Consider the following 22,387-nt stretch of genomic DNA (forward strand, 5'->3'; position numbering starts at 1 on the left):
TGTGCATGCTATTATTATTTCCATTTTACAGATGGAGAAACTGAGGCTTCAAGGCATGAGCTGCTTTCCCAAAGTCATACAAATGTTAAGTGCAGAAGTAGGATCTGAATTCCAGCAGTCTTACTCCAGCAACCATACTGTGGAAGCCGGCGATGCCTCCTTAAGCCCTGTTTGGGCTTGGAGAGGATGTCCTCCCTGATGGACCAGAGCATGCCAGCCCCTGTGGCTGGTGTGGTATTCCTACAGACTGTCTGGCAAGTTTTGCTTGCTCTGGTTTCTCACTAAAACAACCTTTGGATTTGGCTTCCCATGCGACTCACATACAGGAAAAGAGGGCCATGACCTGCCAACATGACAGCTGTATTTTTCACTAGTAACTTAATAAACTGGCTGCCTGGGTTCACATACGTATCTGTTTCTGAGAGCTTGGTTAAGGTGAGCCCACCCCAGAGCTGAAGCCCACCATGTGCCAACTTAATTGAGATTCTGGGCATGCAAGCGTAGCCCCCAGCTGAGGCCTCTGTGCCAAGGAAATTCCTCTTGGCCTCCTTTTGGCTGGTTTGGCCCGCCTGCCCCAGTGACAGTCTGGCTCTTTGGATTCAAGCTGCCTGGTCAAACTGTGAGGGTCTGCAGAAAGAAGGAAGCAACAGTGCCAGGTTCCAGTGCGTGTTCCAAGTTCCACATTCTGCCTACAGACGCCCGGTGCCAGAGCAAAGGCTGGCCCTTGGCAGCGGACTGGTAAGGATTTGTCTGGTACATTTTTTCCTTTACACACTTAACCTGGGGCTTCCTTCATCTCTTACTCTCTCTGCTTTCATTCATGGTGGCTTCCAAAGCTGGTGATTAGCAGGGTTACCCCGGGAGCCCTTTTTTTTAAAGCATATTTAATGGACTTGTCTTATTTAGTAGCAGAGAATGTTTTGCTCTATTTACAAAAGTGCAGTTTAAGAAAAATTACATCCTAAAATAATGGGGAATGGGTGGGCTAAATCATTTTCTTTTTAACGTCCAATGACAGTTTGTAAGGTTGAACCCGAAGTCTTGGTCTTTGTCACAAACACGGGGTTGTTTTTCCACCAAGCTTGGTGAATGGTGCATCTTTCTGGGACAGCATTCTTTTTTATTTTTAATTGTAAAAAACACATAACATGAAATCTACCCTCTTAACAAAATTTTAAGTGTACAGTACAGTATTAACTGTATGCACACTGTTGTATAGCAGATCTCTTTTTCACCTTGCATGATTGAAACTTTATATCCATTAAACACAACTTTCTAATTCCCCTCCACCTGGCCCCTGGAAACCATCATTCTACTTTCTGATCCTATGAATTTGACTACTTTAGATACCTCATTTAAGTGTAATCATGCAGTATTTTTCCTGTGGCTGGCTTATTTCACTTAGCATAATAATGTCCTCAAGGTTTATCCATTATGTAGCATATGACAGGATTTCCTTGTCATATTTAAGGCAAAATAATATTTCATTCAATGTATATACAACATTTTCTTTATCCATTCAATCATCAATAGACATTTAGGTTGTTTCCACCTCTTGGTTATTGTGACTAAAGCTCCAATGAACATGGGAATGCAAATATCTCTTTGAGATCCTGTTTTCAGTTCTTTTGGATAAATATCCAGAAGTGAGATTGTTGGATCATATGGGAGTCTTTAATCCATTTTGAGTTGATTTCTGTATATGATGTAAGATGAGGGTCCAATTTCATTCTTTTGCATGAGATATTTAGTTTTCCTAGTATCATTTGTTGAAGAGACTATTCCCATTGTGTAGTCTTGGCACCCTTGTTGAAGATTGTTTTACTGTACTTGTGTGGGTTTATTTCTGGGATCTCTATTCTATTATATTGGTCTATCTGTCTGCTAGTACTATGCTGTTTCGATTACTGTAGGCTTGTAATATATTTTGAAGTTAGGAGTGTGAAGCCTCCAGCTTTGTTCTCTTTCAAGATTGTTTTTGCTATTCAGGGTTCTTTGTGGTTTCACATGAATTTTAGGATTTTTTTTTATTTCTTCAAAAAATGCCATTGAGACTTTGATAGGAATAACACTGAATTTGTAGATCACTTTGAGTAGTATGAATGGGATGTCTTTCCATTTATTTGTGTCTTTAAATTCTTTCAGCAGTGATTTGTAGTTTTTAGTGTTCAAGTATTTAGCTTCCTTGGTTAAATTTATTCCTCGTATTTTGTTCTTTTTGATGATATTGTAAATGGAATTGTTTTCTTAATTTTCCTTTTGGATTATTCATTTTTATTGTATAGAAACAATTGCTTTTTATATGTTGATTTTGTATCTCTCCAATTTTGATGTCTTTTATGTCTTTCTCGTGTCTAATTGCTGTAGCTAGGACTTTCAATATTATGTTGAATAAAAGTGGCAAGAGTGGACATCCTTGCCTTATTCCTGATGTTAGAGGAAAAGCTTTCAGTTTTTCACTGTTGTGTATGAATGATGTTAGCTGTGCACTTTTCATATATGACCTGCATTATATAGAGGTAATTTCCTTCTATTCCTAGTTCGTTGACTGTTTTTTTTATCATGAAAGGGTGTTTAATTTTGTCAAATGCCTTTTCTGCATCTACTGAGATGATCATGTGATTTTGTCTTTCTTTCTGTTAATGTGGTGTATCGCATTGATTGATTTTTGTATGTTGAACCATCCTTGCATTCCAGGGATAAATCCCACTTGGTCATGATGTATAATTCTTTTAATGTGCTATTGAATTCAGTTTGCTAATATTTTGTTGAGATTTTTGCATCTGTGTTCATCAGGGATATTGGCTTACAGTTTTCTTTTCTTGTAGTGTCTTTCTGGCTTTGGTATCAGGGTAATGCTGACCTCTTAAAATGAATTTGAAAGGGTTCCCGCCTCTTCAGCTTTTTGGAAGAGTTTTCAGGAGTTGGCATTAATTTTTTAAAAAATTTTTGTAGAATTCTCCTTTGAGGCTATCTGGTCTTGGGCTTTTTTTTTTGGTTGGGAGGTTTTGATTACTGATTCAATCTCCTTACTAGTTATAGATATGTTCAGATTTTCTATTTCTGCATGGTTCAGTCTTGGTAGGTGGTATGTTTCTAGGAATTTATACATTTCTTTTAGGTTTTCCAATTTGTTGGTGTATGGTTGTTCAGAGTAGTCTCTTACAATGCTTTTTATTTCTGTGGCATCAGTATAATGTCTTCTTTTTCATTTCTGATTTTATATATTTGAGTCTTCTCTTTTTTTCTTAGTCTAGCTAAAGGTTGTCAGTTTTATCTTTTCAAAAGCTAACTCTTAGTTTCATTGATTTTTTTCCATTTTTCTATTTCATTTATTTCTGCCCTAATTTTTATTATTTCCTTCCTTCTGCTAATTTTGGGCTTAGTTTTTCTTTTCCTAGTTCCTTAATATATAAAGTTAAGTTGCTTATTTGAAATCTTTCTTTTTAGATGTAGGCTTTTACCACTATAAACTTTTCTTAGTACCACTTTTGCTGCATCCCAAGTTTTGGTATGTGTATTTCATTTTTGTTTGTCTCAAGATATTTTCTAATTTCCCTTTAGATATCTTCTTTGATCCATTGGTTGTTCAAGAGCGTGTTGTTTAATTTCTACAGATTTGTGTTTTCCATTTTTCCTTCTGCTACTGATTTCTAGCTTAATTCCATTGTGGTCAGAAAAGATACTTGGTATGATTTCAGTCTTCTTAAGTTTGTTAAGACTTTGTTTGTGACCTAGCATGTAATCCATGCTGGAGAGTGTTAAAACTGTGCTTGAGAAAAATGTGTGTTTTGCTGCTGTTGGTGGACTATTTTGCTATGTCGTCTGTTAGGTCTATTTGATCTATATCATTGTTAAAGTCCTCTGTTTCCTTATTGATCTTCTCTCTGGATAGTTTATTCATTATTGGAAGTGAGATAGTGACATCTTTTAATATTACTGTGTTCCTGACTATTACTCCCTTCAGTTCTGTTAATGTTTACTTTATATATTTGGGTACTCTGATGTTGGGTGCATATATATCTATAGTTACTATATCTTCTTAGTGAATTGACCTTTTCATCATTATAAAATGTCCTTCTTTTACTCTTATGACAGTTTTTGACTTAAAATATATTTTATATGATATAAGTATGGCCACTCCTGCTCTCTTTTGGTTACCTTTAGCACAGAATATCTTTCTCCATCCTTTCACTTTCAGCCTATGTGTGTTCTTAAACCTAAAGTGAGTCTCCTGTAGACAGCATATAATTGGATATTGTTTTTTTTTTAATTTATTCAGCCACTCTATAGCTTTTGACTAGGGAGTTTAATTTACATTTAAAATAGTTACTTATAAAGAAGGATGTGCTATTGTCATTTTGTTCATTGTTTTCTGTCTGTTTTGTAGCTTTTTTTGCCCCTCGCTTGATGTCTTTGTGTTTCACTGATTTGTTTTAGTGACATGATTTGATTCCTTTCTCATTTTTGTTTGTGAATCTGGATGTCTATTTCCTTCCTCAGACTTGGGGAGTTTGGAGCCATTATTTCTTCAAATAAGCTTTCTGCTCCTTTCTTTCTGTCTCTTCACCTTCTGGGGCTTGCATAATACATATATTAATCCACTTGATAGTGTTCCGTATGTCTCTTAGGCTTTCTTCACTTTAAAAAAAATTTGCTTCTCCAACAATAATAGATAATTTCAAATGGCCTGTCTTCGAGTTTGCTGATTATTTCCTCTCCATAATCAAGTCTGTTGTTGAACACCTCTAGTGAATTTTTCAATTCAGTTATTATATTCTTTAGCTCTAAATTTTCTGTTTGGTCCTTTTTAATATTTTCCACCTCTTTATTGCTAGTCTTATTTTTTTCATATATCATTTTCCTGGGCTCATTAAGCATCCCAGTGAGTCTTTTTTTTTTCTTTTCCATTATGGTTTATTACAGGATATTGAATATAGTTTCCTGTGCTATACAATAGGACTGTATTGTTTATCCATTCTATATATAATCGTTTGCATCTGCTAGTCCCAAACTCCCAATCCAACCCTCCCCCGCACCCCCTACCCCTTGGCAACCACAAGTCTGTTCTCTATGTCTGTGAGTCTGTTTCTTTTTTGTAGATAAGTTCATTTATGTCATATTTTAGATTCCACATATAAGTGATATCGAATGGTATTTGTCTTTCTCTTTCTGACTTACTTCGTTTAGTACAATAATCTCTGAGTCCCTCCATGTAGCTGCAAATGGCATTATTCCATTCTTTTTTATGACTGAGTAATATTCTATTGTATATATATATATATACCACATCTTCTTTATCCATTCATCTGTCGATGGACATTTAGGTTGTTTCCATGTCTTGGCTATTGTAAATAGTGCTGCTATGAACATAGGGGTGCATGTATCTTTTCAAATTATAGTTTTGTCTGGATATATGCCCAGGAGTGGGGTTGCTGAATCATATGGCAACTCTATTTTTAATTTTTTGAGGAACCTCCATACTGTTCTCCATAGTGACTGCACCAATTTACATTCCCACCAACAGTATAGGAGGGTCCAGGGAGTCCTTTTTAAGATATGGATTCCCAGACCCTACTGGCAGAAATTCTAATTCAGTAGTCTGGAGTGGGGCCTGGAAAGCTGTATTTCTGAAAAGTCCCCTAGGTGATTCATATGTACATCTAGGTTTGGAAACCACTTCCAGTTAAAAGACTACCTTCAACCCCTCCCACCTCGCAGTTCTCTCCAGGATGCCACCATCTGCCTATGAGTTTTCTGTCTCTTTGTATCATTTGAGGCTCTAAAAATCTTTCTGCTTCAAGGCAACCTTCCTGGATTTTGCTTCAAGGCAACCTTCCTGTTTAACCACAAGTTTCTTATGACTCTCTCCAGCCCTCTCCAACCCAAAATGTGCCTACACTTTCCATTTTTGTATTAATTTGGCATTTCCATTCTCTCCACTTGCTATCTGTGATTGAGTCATTGCTGACTAGAAATCTTCTGGAGGTCTGCCCTGATCATCTCATTATTATTTGATGACAAAAAGGTGGTGAGTGTAGTAGAAATGGAACTCTGGGAACCCAGGTTTTGGTCTCTGTTCTACTAGGGTATGACCTTGGACAGGCTGCTTTCCCTCTCTGGGCTTCAGTTTCCTCATCTGTCAAATGATTCATGAATAGATGGTCTCCATGATCCTTCCCTTTGGACTCTGACTATATCCTTCCTCCCCTCATGCATTCCACAGCTCAGAACGTGGAACTCTGGAGACACTCCTGAAACTCTGCCCTAAGTCAAAGGAACCAGAGAGTCCACCAGTTCTCCCTCCACCTCCCTTTCCAGGAGCAGCCATGGCCCTGAGTGATGTCAATGTGCAGAAGCAGATTAAGCACATGATGGCTTTCATTGAGCAGGAAGCCAATGAGAAGGCAGAAGAAATAGATGCCAAGGCTGAGGAAGAGTTCAACATTGAGAAAGGACGCCTTGTGCAAACCCAACGACTGAAGATTATGGAGTATTATGAGAAGAAAGAGAAGCAGATAGAGCAGCAGAAGAAAATCCAGATGTCTACCATGAGGAATCAGGCAAGGCTGAAAGTCCTGAGAGCCCGAAACGACCTCATCTCAGAGTTGCTGAATGATGCAAAGCTGAGACTCAGCAGGATTGTGGCAGACCCAGAATTTTACCAGGGGCTGCTGGATAAACTAGTGCTCCAGGGTCTGCTCCGACTGCTGGAGCCTGTGGTGATTGTACGCTGCAGGCCACAGGACCTCCTCCTGGTGGAGGCTGCAGTGCAAAAAGCCATCCCTCAATACATGACAGTCTCCCACAAACGTGTGGAAGTCCAAGTTGACAGAGAGGTGCAACTGGCTACAGATGCGGCTGGAGGTGTGGAGGTCTACAGTGGTGATCAGAGAATAATGGTTTCCAATACTCTGGAAAGTCGACTGGATCTCTTATCCTGGCAAAAGATGCCAGAAATACGAAAGGCCTTGTTTGGAGCCAGTGCCAACAGGAAGTTCTTTATATAAGCCTCTAGGAAGTGAAGCTCATGTTGAACTTCTAAGCCCCAAAAGCATGAGTTATTAGGACAAAGGAAACCAGTAATATCTCCTCCTCTTTTTTGCTCTGGTATTAGTCTATCTTCATGAAATACCCTTTGACTAGCTAAAGGCATTATGCTTTGGAATAAAGCCTGACTTAATGCTTAGCAACCTATTTCCAATTTATCTATACATACTACAGCTTCTTGTCAGTTCTACAGTCTGTGTTGAAGGGAGTAGAGACATCTGCTCTTTAGCTTGTCCTCCAACTGAGATGTGAATGGTATTCTTGACCTATGGGTCTGGGTGTTCTAAAGCTCTTTAATATGTATGTGAAGTTTGTTTTTCTTCTTTTGTCTCAGCTTCTTGTTCTTATGTTATTTTATAAGGTCTAGAACTCTTTTTCATGTGTAGAGGGTCAACTTCATGGGCGTATGGTGAGTGCAGTCACACAGAGCTCCATGTCAGAAGAGCCCGGCACTTGGGGTCTAATGCCTTATAGCCACCGTCTGGAAATTCTTAATTTTATTTTTGCATGTGTGCTTTATAAGTGAAGTCCAATGGGACTTTGGAGCATGTGTCAGGGACTTGGACCTTGGCTCACATGTAGTACTAATTCCCACAGCCTACCCATCTCCCTGGGATGGGTTCTTGACCACCCACTTCCCAGCGCCCTGGTGCTCCAAGACCCTGCCTTCCCTTCCCTCAACTAGTGCACATTGCTGCCCTCTGCCCCTGGTTAGGGCCCAGTGTGCATGCAGGGAGGGTCTGTATGCTCCGTAGAATCTTAGGGCTGGGCATAATGGTGGCCATCTCTGCTCAGGTTGGCAGCTCCATGGCACATTCAGCAGGTGACTTGGTGAGCGTGGGTCTCTCACCCACCAGATACTGGGCACATCTCAACGTGGAGGTTTAAAGACCCTGGGGTTCACCTGTCTCCTGTGGATTGGATCAGCCAGCCTATTGGAATGGGAGATGCCTGGCTTGGCTTCCCTGACCCCAGCCTCGGTACAACACATAGATCTGGGGGCTGGTGGGAAGGAGGGCCCAGCAGTTGTCAAGGTTGCTGGGCCTGAGTCTCGGGGAGGGATCTTCAGGAACTTATAAGGGTCTGCACTTGCCCTGTAAAGTATCCTGTGCCTGATGGAGTCCTCCATTAGACAGCTCAGTGTCTGGGGGGGACTTGGGCTCATCTCTTGTGGCCAGCTGGATGCATCTTCTGGGAGAAGCCAAGAAATAGAGTCATTGTGGTGATTCTCTATATGGGCATTGCACAATATAAAGATAAATGATAAAATTCATGCTAAGGATTTTATATTGTAATTTTTATTTACTTAGATATTACATAGCAAATAAACACCATGCCAAGCCAAAAGAGAGACTGCAGAAGAAAATAAAAAGCTTTATAAGTATTTTAGTACCTTTAACTGTACTTTTTGAACAAAGGATTCCAGAGTTTCATTTTACACTGGGCCCCATAAATTATGTAGCTGGTTCTGCATGTGTATGGTGATTTTAAGTCTAATTTATGCCCGACTGTGATTTATGTATTAAAATAGAAGTTTTTTGAAGAAAAGAACTCCCAGGCAACTCTGCCAAGGGCAGAGGTTGGCTTGTGTGGTCAGGAATTTATAAGGAACAGAAATCCCATGAAGCTCAAACACAGAGTAGGAGGCAGGTTATTAGTAAACAGGGGTGTCTCATAGAAGCTCGGGACAGGAATCTGTCATGATCTCACGGGAGGGCTGGAACTGGGCATCAGAAAGCTTTCTGAAGTCCTCTAGATGGCTAGTTCATTTTCTTTTTTAAGGAGTGACTTTTTCTACTGTCCATTTTATTTTTTTATTATAATTATTTTTTAAACGTAAGGACTGATACTCTTTTTTTATTTTATCTTCTTTTTTTTTGGCTGCATTGGGTCTTCGTTGCTGCGCGCGGGCTTTCTCTAGTTGCGGCGAGCGGGGGCTACGCTTCTTTGCAGTGTGCAGGCTTCTCACTGCAGTGGCTTCTCTTGGTGTGGAGCACAGGCTCTAGGCGCGCGGGCTTCAGAAGTTGCAGCACGCGGGCTCAGTAGTTGCGGCACACAGGCCCTAGAGCGCTGGGCTTCAGTAGCTGCGGCACGTGGGCTCAGGAGTTGCAGCACATGGGCTTAGTTGCTCCGCAGCATGTGGGATCTTCACGGACCAGGGATTGAACCCATGTTCCCTGCATTAGCAGGCGGATTCTTGCACCACCAGCAAAGTCCTCTACTGTTCATTTTAAATGGTGGAGTTTGCATGGTCCCCAGAGTTTACATGTTGTAGTTCCAGAAACAAATTTGCTTTTCTTGGAGTCAGTTCCTCTTTTCTTAGAAGGAATCCATTTGTCCCAGTTCAGATTAGATGTCCACCTACAGTCCAGTTGGTGTCTGGGGCAGTTCTAAGAGAAAAGGGAGTCTTTGTCAGCTGGACAGACTCCTTAAAGGTTGTCTTCTTTGTGGGCCCTTTTGAGTTGTGAATTGCCTCATTCATTGAAAAATTTCTGAACGCCAGCAATGAGCTAGGTGCTGTGCTAGCTCCTGGACTGCAAAGAATACCATCTGGTCCTGTCCTTTCACTAATTATAGACACATACACAGATGATAACATGGTGATGATACAATGTGGAAGTGCTGTATTCAGCGTACTGTGGAAATACAGTAGCAGGTAGAGAGAGAGGTTCACAGAACGCTCTGGGGTGTTGGCAGTTGAGCTGGGAAAGACCTTCAGGCAGAGGTGGGGGATGGGGTGGGGAGAGCATATGCAAAGGCCCTGAGGTGTGAAAAAGCAAGTTGTGTTAGAGGACCTGTGTGTAGTTCAGTGTGATGGAGTGTGAGGGGCGAAGGGAAGTGACATGGATGAGGCTGGAAAGATGGACAAAGCCTGATTACGTGTGCTTCCTGCCCTGCTCAGGAATTAGATGAAATCTGATGTGGGGGGACGTGTGTAGGTGATGCAGGGTCATGGAAGGACTTTATTTATTTATTTATTTTTAAGTTTTTTGGCCGCACCGCACAGCATGCGGGATCTTAGTTCCCCAATCAGGGATCGAACCCACACCCCTTGCACTGGAAGCATGGAGTCTTAACCACTGGACCGCCAGGGAAGTCCCTGAGAGCTGGACTTTTAAAAGATTATTCTAGTGCCACTGTATGTGGAGGACACATCGGAGGGAGGGAGAGACTGCAGGCAGGGGCCTGGTTGGGGAACTGTTTATCAGCCCAGTTGAGAGATGACAATCTCCCCAGCGTTTTGGTGAGGTAGGTCAAATTCTTTGATACACAGGCCAGAAGAGATCAGAATCAGTGACCTGTGTCCTATCCGCTCCCACCTCCCTGCCTTCCACCTCAATAAATCCTTTCACTTGTCCAGGGCTTGAGGCTTTCCATCACAGTTTCACACCATCTTACAAGGCCCCCTGGACTCCCCCTCAGATCCCCCCCCTTTCTCTCCCAGCCATCATTCCAGACCCAGCAAAGCATTTCCTTCCCACTTGCCTGAGCCCCCAGCCACCTCCCATTCTGGGAACTTGAACCCCACTTCAAGCTGTATAACCCAGGAGTGTCTAGCCCCCTGGTCCACCCCAGGTCTGGCCCTCTGAGCTGGCCTCAATCCGTTATTGGGGCCCCCGACAATAATTCGTGTCCCCAGAATTGACATTACTTCATCTCCCCTGCAAAATAGTTTTAATGAAAGGTTTTCTGGGAAGTTGAGGAGAGCTTTACACAGTACATGTGGGACAAAATTTCCCCCAGTCGCACTTACAACACCTCTCTGTTTTCCCAAACTTGTCTCTCTCCCAGAGCTGCCCGATACTCTTTCTCCCCAGCCTCCTCCTCCTCAGCCTCTCAGCCCCGTGGGTTCCAGTCTCCACCCTCATAATGTCCCCTCAGCAAAACAAAAACTGGTGGTGAACCAAGCCTGCCCTCCTAGCTCCTGGCTACCAGGACCGCAGCCCCTGTTGATGAGGACTTTCCATGCATTGCCTTTATTTCCTGTCAGCTGCTTTGTCTACTCGGCCCATCTTTTTCGACACAGATCTTTGTTGGTAGGGACTGTATCTTCATTCTTCTCTGTGGTCCCTGCTGCCTTGTTCTTTTAGTGCTGACGCTGGGTGTGCACGTAGTAGGGTCTGAACAGACATTTATGTTCGTTACATTCTTCATTCCCGGCCTGGTTCTGGTTTCTGGATGGAGGCTTTCTCTTCAACCATGGATTGTGCCATAGAAAAGGGCAGTTATGTGAGGTGAGGACCAGGGGACGGACGCCCGCCCTGTAACCCAGCGATGGTTCTTGACAAGAAAATCCCTCTCTACTGCTCCTGGGGGGAAGGCTGCAGATGGGTAGAGCCTGAACTCAAGCAGGACTCACTTCAGTCAGGGCTTATTGGATCCCTTCCCTCCCTGGGAAACAAACGGGAGGGGGTTTGCTTTGGACCTGGGTGTGAAGGCAGGGGGCTGTGGATGGGCTGGGTCGTCCTTAGGGGCCTCAGCCATGGAGAGGCAAATCTTAGCCCTCACCTTTCTGTAGCTCCCAGTGCCACCCTAGACCTGTGGGGTAGGCTGCTGGTCACCATCCTGTCCCTTCTGGCAGCTGCAGCCCTGTCGGGATCTTTGCTTTAGAAATGTTTGCACTGGGCCCTTTATGTTAGTTGTCTGGTACAAATGTACACACATTCTTTATTAGCGTTAACTGTCTTACCCTCAAGAAGGTGTGTTCCTTGTGTAAGTTCCTCAGTCCCCATGAGCCAAAAGGAGCAAACTGTCACAACCGCAGGCAGGCACAACCCTTCCCCACCGCTCTCCTCATTAACACTTCCTCCCGAGGTGCAAGGGAAGCTGTTTGCTGCTGACACAGACCCAGGCAGTGCTTATGGCGAGCCTGCTTCTGCAGGCTCACTCCCTGCCTGGGGAGGGCTGGGGGAAACCGAACATCGGGCAGCCAGGCCCTGCCCCTCACTGAGGCCAGCCCCCCCCGTTCCCCCCCCCCCCCAGGAAGGCTGTCGGCAAAGATAACTCGGTGGAGGGAGAACGTAGATTTAATTCCGATCCTGAGCTGCCTGGAGAGCCAGAAATGGAAAGGATACTTTGAGCACGCGCTAAAACCTCAGAAAATGCTGCAGGGCTTCCTCTCTGTCCCTAGGGTCCCAAGATCCCTGGAAGGGGGTCAGCAGACCTATGCTGGGCCAACCCCAACCTGCATGGCTCTGGGGAACCAGTGCAGCCCCTCACTGAACTCCCCAGGGAGATACTCAAGTCTTTGCCCCCTTCCTCTGCCCTCCCCTGTCTCCTTCTCTGTACCCTCCCAGTTCATTACCTCGTTTCTGACATCATGCCTGGTCATTGACAACGCTGGGAAAGGCTGAATCTCTCCTCCCGCCCTCACCTTCCTAAGCTCTGTTCTAAGGTATGATAAACCCTCACTTTCTCACAACACCCCAGCTTTCCCACACAACCTCACAGCTCACCCTGTGGTCCTTTCCTGCAGGACGGGACCCCTTTCACCAAAAGGCAGGCTACTCCTTTCTCTCCGCAGACGCAGCAGAAGGGATCCCCAGCTCAGAGAGAGTCTTGGCAGACCCTTGGCCCAGCTCACCACCTCTCTTGCACACCCGTGGAGTGATGGAATTGGGCACATGTTTTTCTTATCACTGGGAGGTGAGCCCAGAGAGGGTGATGTTTGATGACTCCTGGCTGTTACCAAGCCTGAGTGGATTCACATCCCGAAGATCACACAAGATTTAGAACATGAAGGGATCTTGAAAGCCAAATGTTCATTTGAATCTGAGGCTCAAAGGAAGCAAGGAAGCAGTCCTGGGTCATAGCCAGCTAATAAGACCCTTGGGACTGCAAACAAAAAACCTGATAAGACTGGGTTGTTGTCATTCATTTTTATGAAAAACTTAATGTATAAAAGCTCCAAAACCTTGGCTCCCAGCAGGACAAATATGTTAGCAAATACTTGGCTATAGCTGGTTCCTTGGAGAATCCTTCATTTCTCTTTCCCAGGGTGTTCTGTCCTCAGGGCTCAGTCACAATGTAGGTCTACAGAGAAGAGGTGCCGGGGGGTGACTGTATAAGGGATATGACTTGAGGGGGCCCAGGGATAGACTGGGGTCCTGGATGAGGTCAGGGCCCCGGGGGCATGTTGGGGAGCAGAGTGGGTGTGAAGGTGGGCCCACCACACAGCACCTGCCAGAGCAGGTGCTCCTGAACCTCTGTAAAAGAAAGAAGAGAGGGAGGGAGGGAGGAGAGGAGAAAGTGGAAGCAAGTTGCACTGGGGCTCAGTTGGAGAAAGGGAAGCAATAGGGAGTGTGTAAAGATTCTTATTTTCTCCTTTGGAATTTGAGCTCTGGGTTTTCACTCAGTTACATTCAAATCAGCAGACCTCTTATTCATTCATTCATTCCACAAATATTTATTGGCTGGTTACCAATGTCAGGCGCTCTGCCTGGCACCGCATCTCTTTCAGTGAACAAGGCAGTTAAGACCCCAGCTTTTACAAAGGAACCTGCTGATGAGGATGGTGGGCACAAGTGAGAGGGCTGAGGGCCCAGGAGGGGACACTCGCTACACTGGGCAAGTAGACAGCTGGTGACTTCAGTTGATCTAAGTGCTGTGGAGAAGTAAAAGGTTATGGGCAGGGAGGCCTTCGGCGGCCTCTGCTCAGGTAGGGCCCTGTGCACCTAAGGCAGGAGGAGGAGGCATCCACGCAAACAGCAGCGTCGGGGGAAGGGGGCGGAAGGGAAGGACGCTCTGAGCAGAGGGAACCCCAGTGTGAGGCACCAGGCGGAGAAAGCTCTGCTGGCTTGAGGAGCAGAGAGGAGGTCAGTGGGGCTTCACCAGGCGAGTGACGGTGAGACAGAAGGGGCAGGGCCAGATCCCAGGGGTCTTGTGGGCGGCACTTAAAGGGATCTGAATTTATTCTAAGTACGATGGGAAGCCACTTAGGGCTTGCAAGCATGGAAGGGACATAACCTCATTTTACTGTGTCCCTGCTTCTCTGTTAGGTCCCCAACACAGCATTTGCCCCTCTCCTTTGCTCAGAAGAAACCCCACAGATCGCATGGAAATAGGAAAACAAACACCCCTTCATCATCAGCTCAGACCAGTGGACAGGTCTCTTTATAGGCAAGACTTTTTTTTTTTCCCCTGAAAAGCCCTTTGTAAATAGCATTTGGGGCCAATGGCATCTCTTTTCCTTACAGAAAGTACCATTACCTTTACCTTTGTCTTCAGCAGCAGGAACTGCTAATATTCAGGTATCCCATGCTTTCCACTCCAAGTTGAGGACAAACACTTAAATGTACTGTTTACAGAAATTACCCTATCCAAGCACTTCCACCTCCCTTTCTCCTTACTAGGGACCCTCCCCTGCCATCAGGATTTGTAAACCTAGGCTTCCCTCCCCCTCTTAACTTCTTGTGCATTACCATACCTATGGAATCTTTTGGTTTTCTTTTAGCTCTTTATAGCACACCTATCCTTCTGGACCACTCAAGTCATACCTCTTGCTGACTCCTCCTCCTGGAAGCTTTCCTCACTGGGCTCTAGAATCCTTGGACTTGTCATGGCCCTGGACTCAGCCCATTGGTTTGTTTTAGATGCTTTGGAGTTTGGATTTGTTTCTCTGGAGGGGTAGCTTCTCCCTTGCCTGTGACTTCTTTTTCATCTTGAGTCATGGGAGTCACCTGATCCCCCGGGAGGGGGGTGGGGATTGGGGACAGGGTACTGGGTCTGGACCCATGACATCAGGAAGATCTGGTAAGCTGGAATGGCACTGGTTATATCTTGAATGAATGAATGAAGCCTGGCTCTGTGGAGTTTGGGCCTGGTCTTTGACTGGTTCCTTTGGGCTTTGGATTGGGTTTACTTCTACTCTGTCTGGCTGTTGTGTGACCCTGGCAAGTCACATCTCCTTCTGTTACATGAGGGACCAGGGCCTGATGACCCAGTTCCCTGGGGTTCCTCAGCCCCCCAGCTCCCCACTGCTGGCTTCACCCAGTGTTGCTGACACTTGACCTCTTCTGATCTCTCTCTCTCTCTCTCTCTTTTTTTGATTGAAGTATAGTTGATTTACAATGTTGTGTTAGTTTCAGGTGTACAGCAAAGTGATTCAGTATTATATATGTGTATATAATATACACATACATATTTCCTTTTTCAGATTCTTTTCCGTTATAGGTTATTACAAGATACTGAGTATAGTTCCCTGTGCTATACAGTAGGTCCTTGTTGTTTACCTATTTTATATATAGTAGTATGTATATGTTAATCCCAAACTCCTAATTTATCCCTATCCCCCCTTTCCCCTTTGGTAACCATATGTTTGTTTTCTATGTCTGTGAGTCTATTTCTGTTTTGTAAATAAATTCACTTGTATCATATGATATTTGTCTTTTTCTGTCTGACTTACTTCACTTAGTATGATAATCTCTAGGTCCATCCATGTTGCTGCAAATGGCATTATTTCATTCTTTTTTATGGCTTATATTCCATTGTGTGTGTGTATATATATATATACACACACACACACACACTACATCTCTTATCCACTCATCTGTAGATGGACATTTAGGTTGCTTCCATGTCTTGGCTGTTGTAACTAGTGCTGCTATGAACATTGGGGTGCACGTATCTTTTCGAATTAGAGTTTTTGTCTTTTCTGGATATATGCCCAGGCAAGGCATTGCTGAATCATACGATAGCTCTATTTTTAGTTTTTTAAGGAACCTCCATACTGTTCTCTATAGTGGCTGCATCAATTTACATTCTCACCAATCCTGTAGGAGGGTTCCCTTTTCTCCACACCCTCTCCAGCATTTGTTATTTGTAGACATTTTGACGATGGCCATTCTGACTGGTGTGAGGTGGTACCTCACTGTAGTTTTGATTGGCATTTCTCTAATAATTAGTGATGTTGAACATCTTTTCATGTGCCTGTTGGTTGTCTGTATGTCCTGGTCTTTCTTTCTAGGCTTGCTTGTCTGGTGCCTACCTAGTTTGAGACTGGCCTTTGACACATGCTGGCCTGCAGGGCCCCTGATCCTGCTCCTGTGGGGGCCGTGGGCAAGGTTGTACACTAAAGGGTGTCGGGGAGGATACACTGCACATCTCCTGGCCTCTGTCTCCATCCAAGAGCAAGGCATGTTCCCAGGTGGCCTGCTTTTGGGGACATGGTTGGCTCTGTGTGTAGGGAGTGTGTGTGTGGAGGGGTTTGGAGGGGCGGGGGAAGCCTTGGGTCTTAGACATTCTCACTCTGAAGACAAAGAGCAGAAATAGGGTAATGCATGCTCCCTGCCTCCAGGCTCTTGCTCATCGAGAGGATATACACTTGGATCTCAGAGTTTGGAGTGTTGTAATAGTAGTTTGTATTCTCTAGGCAGCACCGTGCAGCCCTTCACAGAAAGGAATTGGTGTGTTTTATAGGCCAGAGTTCTGGGGTAGGAGATTGCAGGCCTGGCTTCTAGTCCCAGGGGTTGCCATGCATTTGCTGGGTTACTCCAAGTAACTCATTCACCATTTCAGTGCCTTAACTTTTCTTAATAGATAAGAAAGTGCCTACAGTATTCTCATTGGGGTGTTTTGTCAATGAAATGAGATAAAACAGAAGGCATTCTAAAAAGGCAAAAAAAGATTCCCATGTGCTCCATGCTAATTTTGATATGGAACCTTATTAACTCAATGAAAATATTTTTATTAGTATACAAGAAATAAAAGACATTATAGGGCTTCCCTGGTGGCACAGTGGTTAAGAATCCACTTGCCAATGCAAGGGACATGGGTTCAAGCCCTGGTCCGGGAGGATCCCACATGCCGCGGAGCAACTAAGCCCGTGCGCCACAACTACTGAGCCCGCGTGCCACAACTACTGAAGCCCGCGCGCCTGGAGCCCGTGCTCCAGAACAAGAGAAGCCACTGCAACGAGAAGCCCACGCACCACAATGAAGAGTAGCCCCCGCTCACCACAACTAGAGAGAGCCCACAGCAATGAAGACCCAATGCAGCCAAATATAAATTAATTAAATAAATAATTAAAAAAAAAAAGACATTATGGAAGTTCAGAAAAGTTTTAAAATCACATATAATTTTACCATCCTGATATAGTTATCTTTTTCTCTTTTCTTTAATATTTTACAGTAATATTTTCAAATGATCGTGAATAATATGCCTACCATTTTGTACCTTGATTTTTCATATAACGGTATCATTTGATCTTTGTATCCTTCATTTTCAATGCCTGCAAATTATTGCACCTAATATGTTTTATAATTCATTTAACTATTCAAACAATAATTGACACTTGAGCTACTTTCAAGTTTTCCTTATAATAAATAATCCCATAATTAGCACATGGCTCTCTAGTGGAATCAGTCTGTATTTAACATTTTGTCTACTTGTTAAATTAATACATACACATTGTATTAATTTAAAAGATTTAGAGTAGTATAAAGAGAACTTAAATCACTGGTACTTGTACCACTGACAGATACCAGTGTGAAAATGTTGATGTCTGTCCTTCCACTCTTTTGCTACTCATATATTGTGTGTAGGGGCACATGTGTGTATACATATTACTGGCCTGATGGTGTGTGTGCAGTGTTCATACTGATTTCTTGCTAGTTACTACTGGGCAGGCAGTTAAGAGCATGGAGGTTAAAAGACTGGACTCCAAGACTCAGATTCTGTGAGTTCAAATCCTGCCTCTGCCATTTATTTAGGTTAAACCCTTTGTATAACCGCTAAGCCTCAATTTTCACACTTTATTAGCTAGTCAACCTTAGGCAGCTTCCTTCTCTAGGCCACAGTTTTTAGAAGAGGGATAATAATAGTATCTGTCTACTTAGGTTGTAAGAATCAATCCATAGAAAGCGTTTAGCAGAACATCTGGCACATAGGAAGTGCTCAGCAAATACTCCCTGTGGTCATTTTTTCATACATTTTCCATGTCATGAAAGATTCTTGGAAATCACCATTTTTAACAACTGAACAATATTTTGTTGTTCTTTTATACCCTAATCTATTCAGTTTCGTTGTATAGTTGTTAATTTCAATAACAAGACAGTGAATTTCGTGTCCCGAAACCTTTGCCCCTGTTTGGATTACTTCCCTTACAAGCATGCTAGAGCTGGAATTAATGGGTTAGAGTATGAGGATTTTTAAAAGACTCTGTAATACATATGCCAAATTGCTTTGACAGAAAAAGATTCTAAAGAACCTTAAGCACAGTTTTCAAACTGCAGCAGCAGTAAGTGCAGCCTTGGACTTTTTTTTCTCTCCCCCCCCCTCCTTTCTTTCTATCCCAGCCCTTTAAATTGTAGCATGTGGAAGCCAACTCCTTCAGGGTCCTAGACTTTTGAGACGATCCCTTGATGTGAAAGGGACCTGAGCCTGGGAGAGGGAGGAGGAAGAGAGAACTGGTTTGAATGTCGCTAGCCCCGACCGGCTTAGTAATTGTACCACAGTTGACAGATGCGGCAGCGGTCACGTGACCCGAGTATGACCTCATAGCTCCCGGCTCCCCCTACCCCTTTCACCCCACCAGCCTGGGCTCGGGCAGCCAGAGCGGACTCGGCGGCAGCAGCGGTGGCGGGAGGGGGAAGGCATTTCCATCACCCCTACTTGGCAAGCTATCTAAAGGAGACCTGGGGATTTGGGAACTCTCGTTGGTTCCCTGGGCGAAGAAGGGGGACGCTAGGAAGCCCAGACTTCTGTAATCACTGCCCAGCGAGAAAATTCAACAGCACGATTAGCAAGTATTTGCTGAATGCAGCTGGGTGCCAAGTTCTGGCTGCAGGCCAGGCTCGGTGCCAGGCGCTGTTCAAATTTCATCGCGCTTAATTCTTTTTATCCGCCTCTTACTGCTGAGAAGAGAGGTTTGGAGACACAGATGAGAAAACTTACGGCTTAGCTGGGGAGTGAGGACTAGCCCAAAGCAAGAGAAAACTGGAGGAAGCAGTGGGTGCCGCTCGTGTACATGGGGTATTAGACTGCGGCCAGCGAGGCTGGGGGGGGGTGGGTGGGGACACTGCCCGCCCGAAGGCTTCTGGGAGAAAGGACCGGTGAGGTGCAACACAACAAAGCAGAACAGATCTCACACTGACCTGACAGGGCATCTGTAGTGGAGAGAATGGGATTTTGGAGGAAAGCTGCAAACAAAACAAGTGAGAAGAGAAAGATGAGGGAGGAAGATATTGACAGGATGAAGGGGGAGCTCCTTGGCCCAGTTTCATAATAGTGAGAGCCCTCACCCCCATGGCAACACTTTAAGGGTGCCCTCAGGTCCCTCAAGCTTTAGGGAATCTTCAAAGGTGCTGATTTTGCATTCATTGTAGGCCTTCCCCTTGCAGGCAAGAGCCAAGCTCTGTGACCCTGGTGCTCTAAATGTTTTTCTTGTAGACTCCAAAAATTTTTTTTGAAAATATGTGTACCCCTTTGCACATTTTTAGGAGCCAACACACAAAATTTTTCCATAGTTTAAACAGTTACATAGGGTGTACTTTCTGGTGTATGCAAATATTGACATTTAAAGATAAAAGTGTTGCAGTACTCTGAAAAATGTTTCTAAATGAAATACTATAGTGATTGGATACCCACTGTAATCCTTTTTAAAAATACATGAAATTCTCCCTTAACAGTTGGAAAAATTTCATCTCTTTTTCCTCCTTGAATTTATATTTCCTTCTACTTTCCCTACAGAATTTTATCCTAATACATTTTTGTGATTGCATATCTTTTATGCATCACCCTATCATACTTCTCTCCAACCAAGCTATGTATATAAAATGAATTTATTATTAAAATTTCTTGTGACCATACATTCTAGATGTTAGAGAATATTTTGTCTGGATTGGTACCATGACAACTAATATACAGTTAATCAAAACAAATGCTATTAGAAAATCTAATAGCTACTAAGGAAGCATAAAAAATAAAGATTAATTGAAAATACATCTCTTAATGAGAAGAAGCTTTTTTTCCCTACCCCAATTAGTTCATATATCCATGGATGAATATTACTCATCGCTAGAAGGGGTCAAGGTTCAGTATTAATTCTATTTGTTTTGTTTTGTTTTGTGTTTTAAATAGGTGCAAGAGCTGAGCTCAGAAATCTTTTCACATACATAAGTACAAAGGAATGTAAGGAGTTTTGTTGTAGCAATGTCACTCAGTTTTGTTTTGTTTTGTTTTTTAAATTAATTAATTTATTTATTTTTGGCTGTGTTGGGTCTTCGTTTCTGTGCGAGGGCTTTCTCTAGTTGTGGCAAGCGGGGGCCACTCTTCATCGTGGTGCGCGGGCCTCTCACTATCGCGGCCTCTCTTGTTGCGGGGCACAGGCTCCAGACGCGCAGGCTCAGTAATTGTGGCTCACGGGCCCAGCTGCTCCGCGGCATGTGGGATCTTCCCAGACCAGGGCTCGAACCCATGTCCCCTGCATTGGCAGGCAGATTCTCAACTGCTGCGCCACCAGGGAAGCCCCGTCACTCAGTTTTATAAACTCCTTTTGAGTTAATCTCAAAGATCGTATGGGTAGATCATTAAAAACCTATCAGCTGACAACTAGAATAGATTCTCCTTTGATTGGAAGCTAGTTGATTTGCCCAGTCATTAGTCACCCCTTTTCTCCACGTGGATGCTGGCATTTAGACTGTCCCTTCGTTGCACCATACATTTTTCCCTAAGCCAATGCGCTGTGGGAAGACTTGGGACAGGTAAGAAGTGTGCCTTTCTTTTGGGAAGTGGGAGAAGGGTGATCGTGCAAGCGAAGCAAGAGGGAGAACAAGCAGCATGCCTCGTCCATGTGCTCAGACGGGACAGCTGTATAAGAGAGCGCTTGTGGAAGTTGAGGACTCGTCATGTGAGGCTCCTAAGTACGTACCCTTTGCAGGGTCTTCATGTATTCCCAGGAGCACCTGTACCTTAGTTTGTGCTGGTCCATTGCTGGATGGATGAGCAAAGAAAGGGAAGGTGATGGGGCGAGGGGTCCCTGCAGGGTCTGAAGGTCTCTTTGTAGGAGGAAAGCTGCTCTGGGCAGAGGCGACCTCCCTGAGGGGTGACCACCTCTCTGTAGGGTCTTTCTGAGGAGGGGATGGAAACAGCAAGGATCTGAGCCAGGCACACTGGCTGCTGTCTGTCTCAGACCCAGACTCTCACAGCTTTCCTTCTCCTTTTGGTTCAACCTGCTTTGAGCTCTTGAAAGACCTTCCTTCTCATTCTTCCATGTGGGGCCTCTGCAGAGCAGGGGGGCTGGGGGGCTCCCCACAGAGAAATCAGAGTGGAGAGGAGCATAGTGAGACCATCGAGGGCCCGAGAAAGCTAGAGTCCCCATCAGTCCCTGACAGAGGGCTGGCTACTTTCCTGGCTCTCTATCCTCTCCATCCCAGGATGTGCTCATTCGTGGGGTCTTGGCTTGCTGCTGTGGCACTTTTGTCATTAGAAAAAGGCCTTCTTTGGGCAGTACAGCACCATGAGCATATGAGGTGGGGCTCACAAGTCATCTCTGTACTAAGAAAAATTCTCCCCTTCCTCTGGACTGATGCAGCCCGGTGCCAAGGGGCATGGCTTGGCCAGGGGAGGGTGGGCCGCATTTCAGTGCCCACTTGTCCCCTCGACTGGGCACCTTTTGGCATTGCACAACCTCATAACCATGTGGGGCATGCTTCTTGTTCTAGCCTCTCTGTCTTCGAGAATACTGTCTCCCCTCTTGGAGTGCTGTCCTTCTAGCTGGATTCGCCAAACCCTACCCACCCTTTGAGGACCAGTTCAGGTGCTGCCTTCTCCTCCAAGAGCCAGGCTCCTCCAGCCCATGATCATCTCCCCCTCATGCGGCTTCTTGCAATTCTCTGTCTATAGACATTAATTATACTGGAAATGATGGGGGGAGGTATTTATACTAGAGCAATGGTTCTCAACTGGGGGCAGTTTTGACCCTCACAGGACATTTGGCAGTGTCTGGAGATATTTTTTGTTGTCACAACTGGGGCCGGGAGCCTGTTACTGGCATCTAGTGAGTAGAGACCAGGAATGCTGCTAAGTATCCTACAATGAACAGGACAGCTCCCCCTCTCTCCAAGCAAAGAATAATGTGGCCCAAAGTGTCAACAGTGCCAAGGAGAAACTCTGGACGAGATGATCTCCAGTTTTGAAAACGCTTTATGTCACACCCTAAGTTATGTTTTGGGGTTTTTATATTGTGTTTTAATGATCACTGTCAGTGTTATTTTGCAACCAGATGGTAACTTCTTGGAGGGCAGAGACCGTGTGTCTTGCAGGTCTGTACCCTAAAGGCACTAGCACAGGATCCCCCAGAGTTTTTTGCCATCAGGAAGATACAGAGGAAGGATAAACA

At 44.4% G+C, this 22,387-nt stretch overlaps 1 protein-coding gene across 5 annotated transcripts in view; it reads left to right on the forward strand.

Annotated features, from left to right (window-relative positions):
• The window catches only part of ATP6V1E2 (ATPase H+ transporting V1 subunit E2), a 28,555-nt gene extending 13,647 nt beyond the window's left edge, over window positions 1–14,908 (forward strand). For 3 of the 5 annotated variants that reach the window (XM_082427889.1, XM_082427890.1, XM_082427888.1), the window contains 2 exons: window positions 32–738; window positions 6,227–14,908. In XM_082427889.1, coding sequence (XP_082284015.1) covers window positions 6,330–7,010 — 681 coding nt within the window. In that variant the 5' untranslated portion in view covers window positions 32–738; window positions 6,227–6,329 and the 3' untranslated portion in view covers window positions 7,011–14,908. The remainder of the gene's footprint in view (window positions 1–31; window positions 739–6,226) is intronic. The other 2 variants (XM_082427891.1, XM_082427892.1) reach the window with 2 other exon arrangements.
• Window positions 14,909–22,387: the final 7,479 nt, after the last annotated feature.

The sequence above is a fragment of the Balaenoptera physalus genome (assembly GCF_965194825.1).
Source record: "Balaenoptera physalus genome assembly, chromosome: 15".
In the NCBI taxonomy this organism is placed as follows: domain Eukaryota; kingdom Metazoa; phylum Chordata; class Mammalia; order Artiodactyla; family Balaenopteridae; genus Balaenoptera; species Balaenoptera physalus.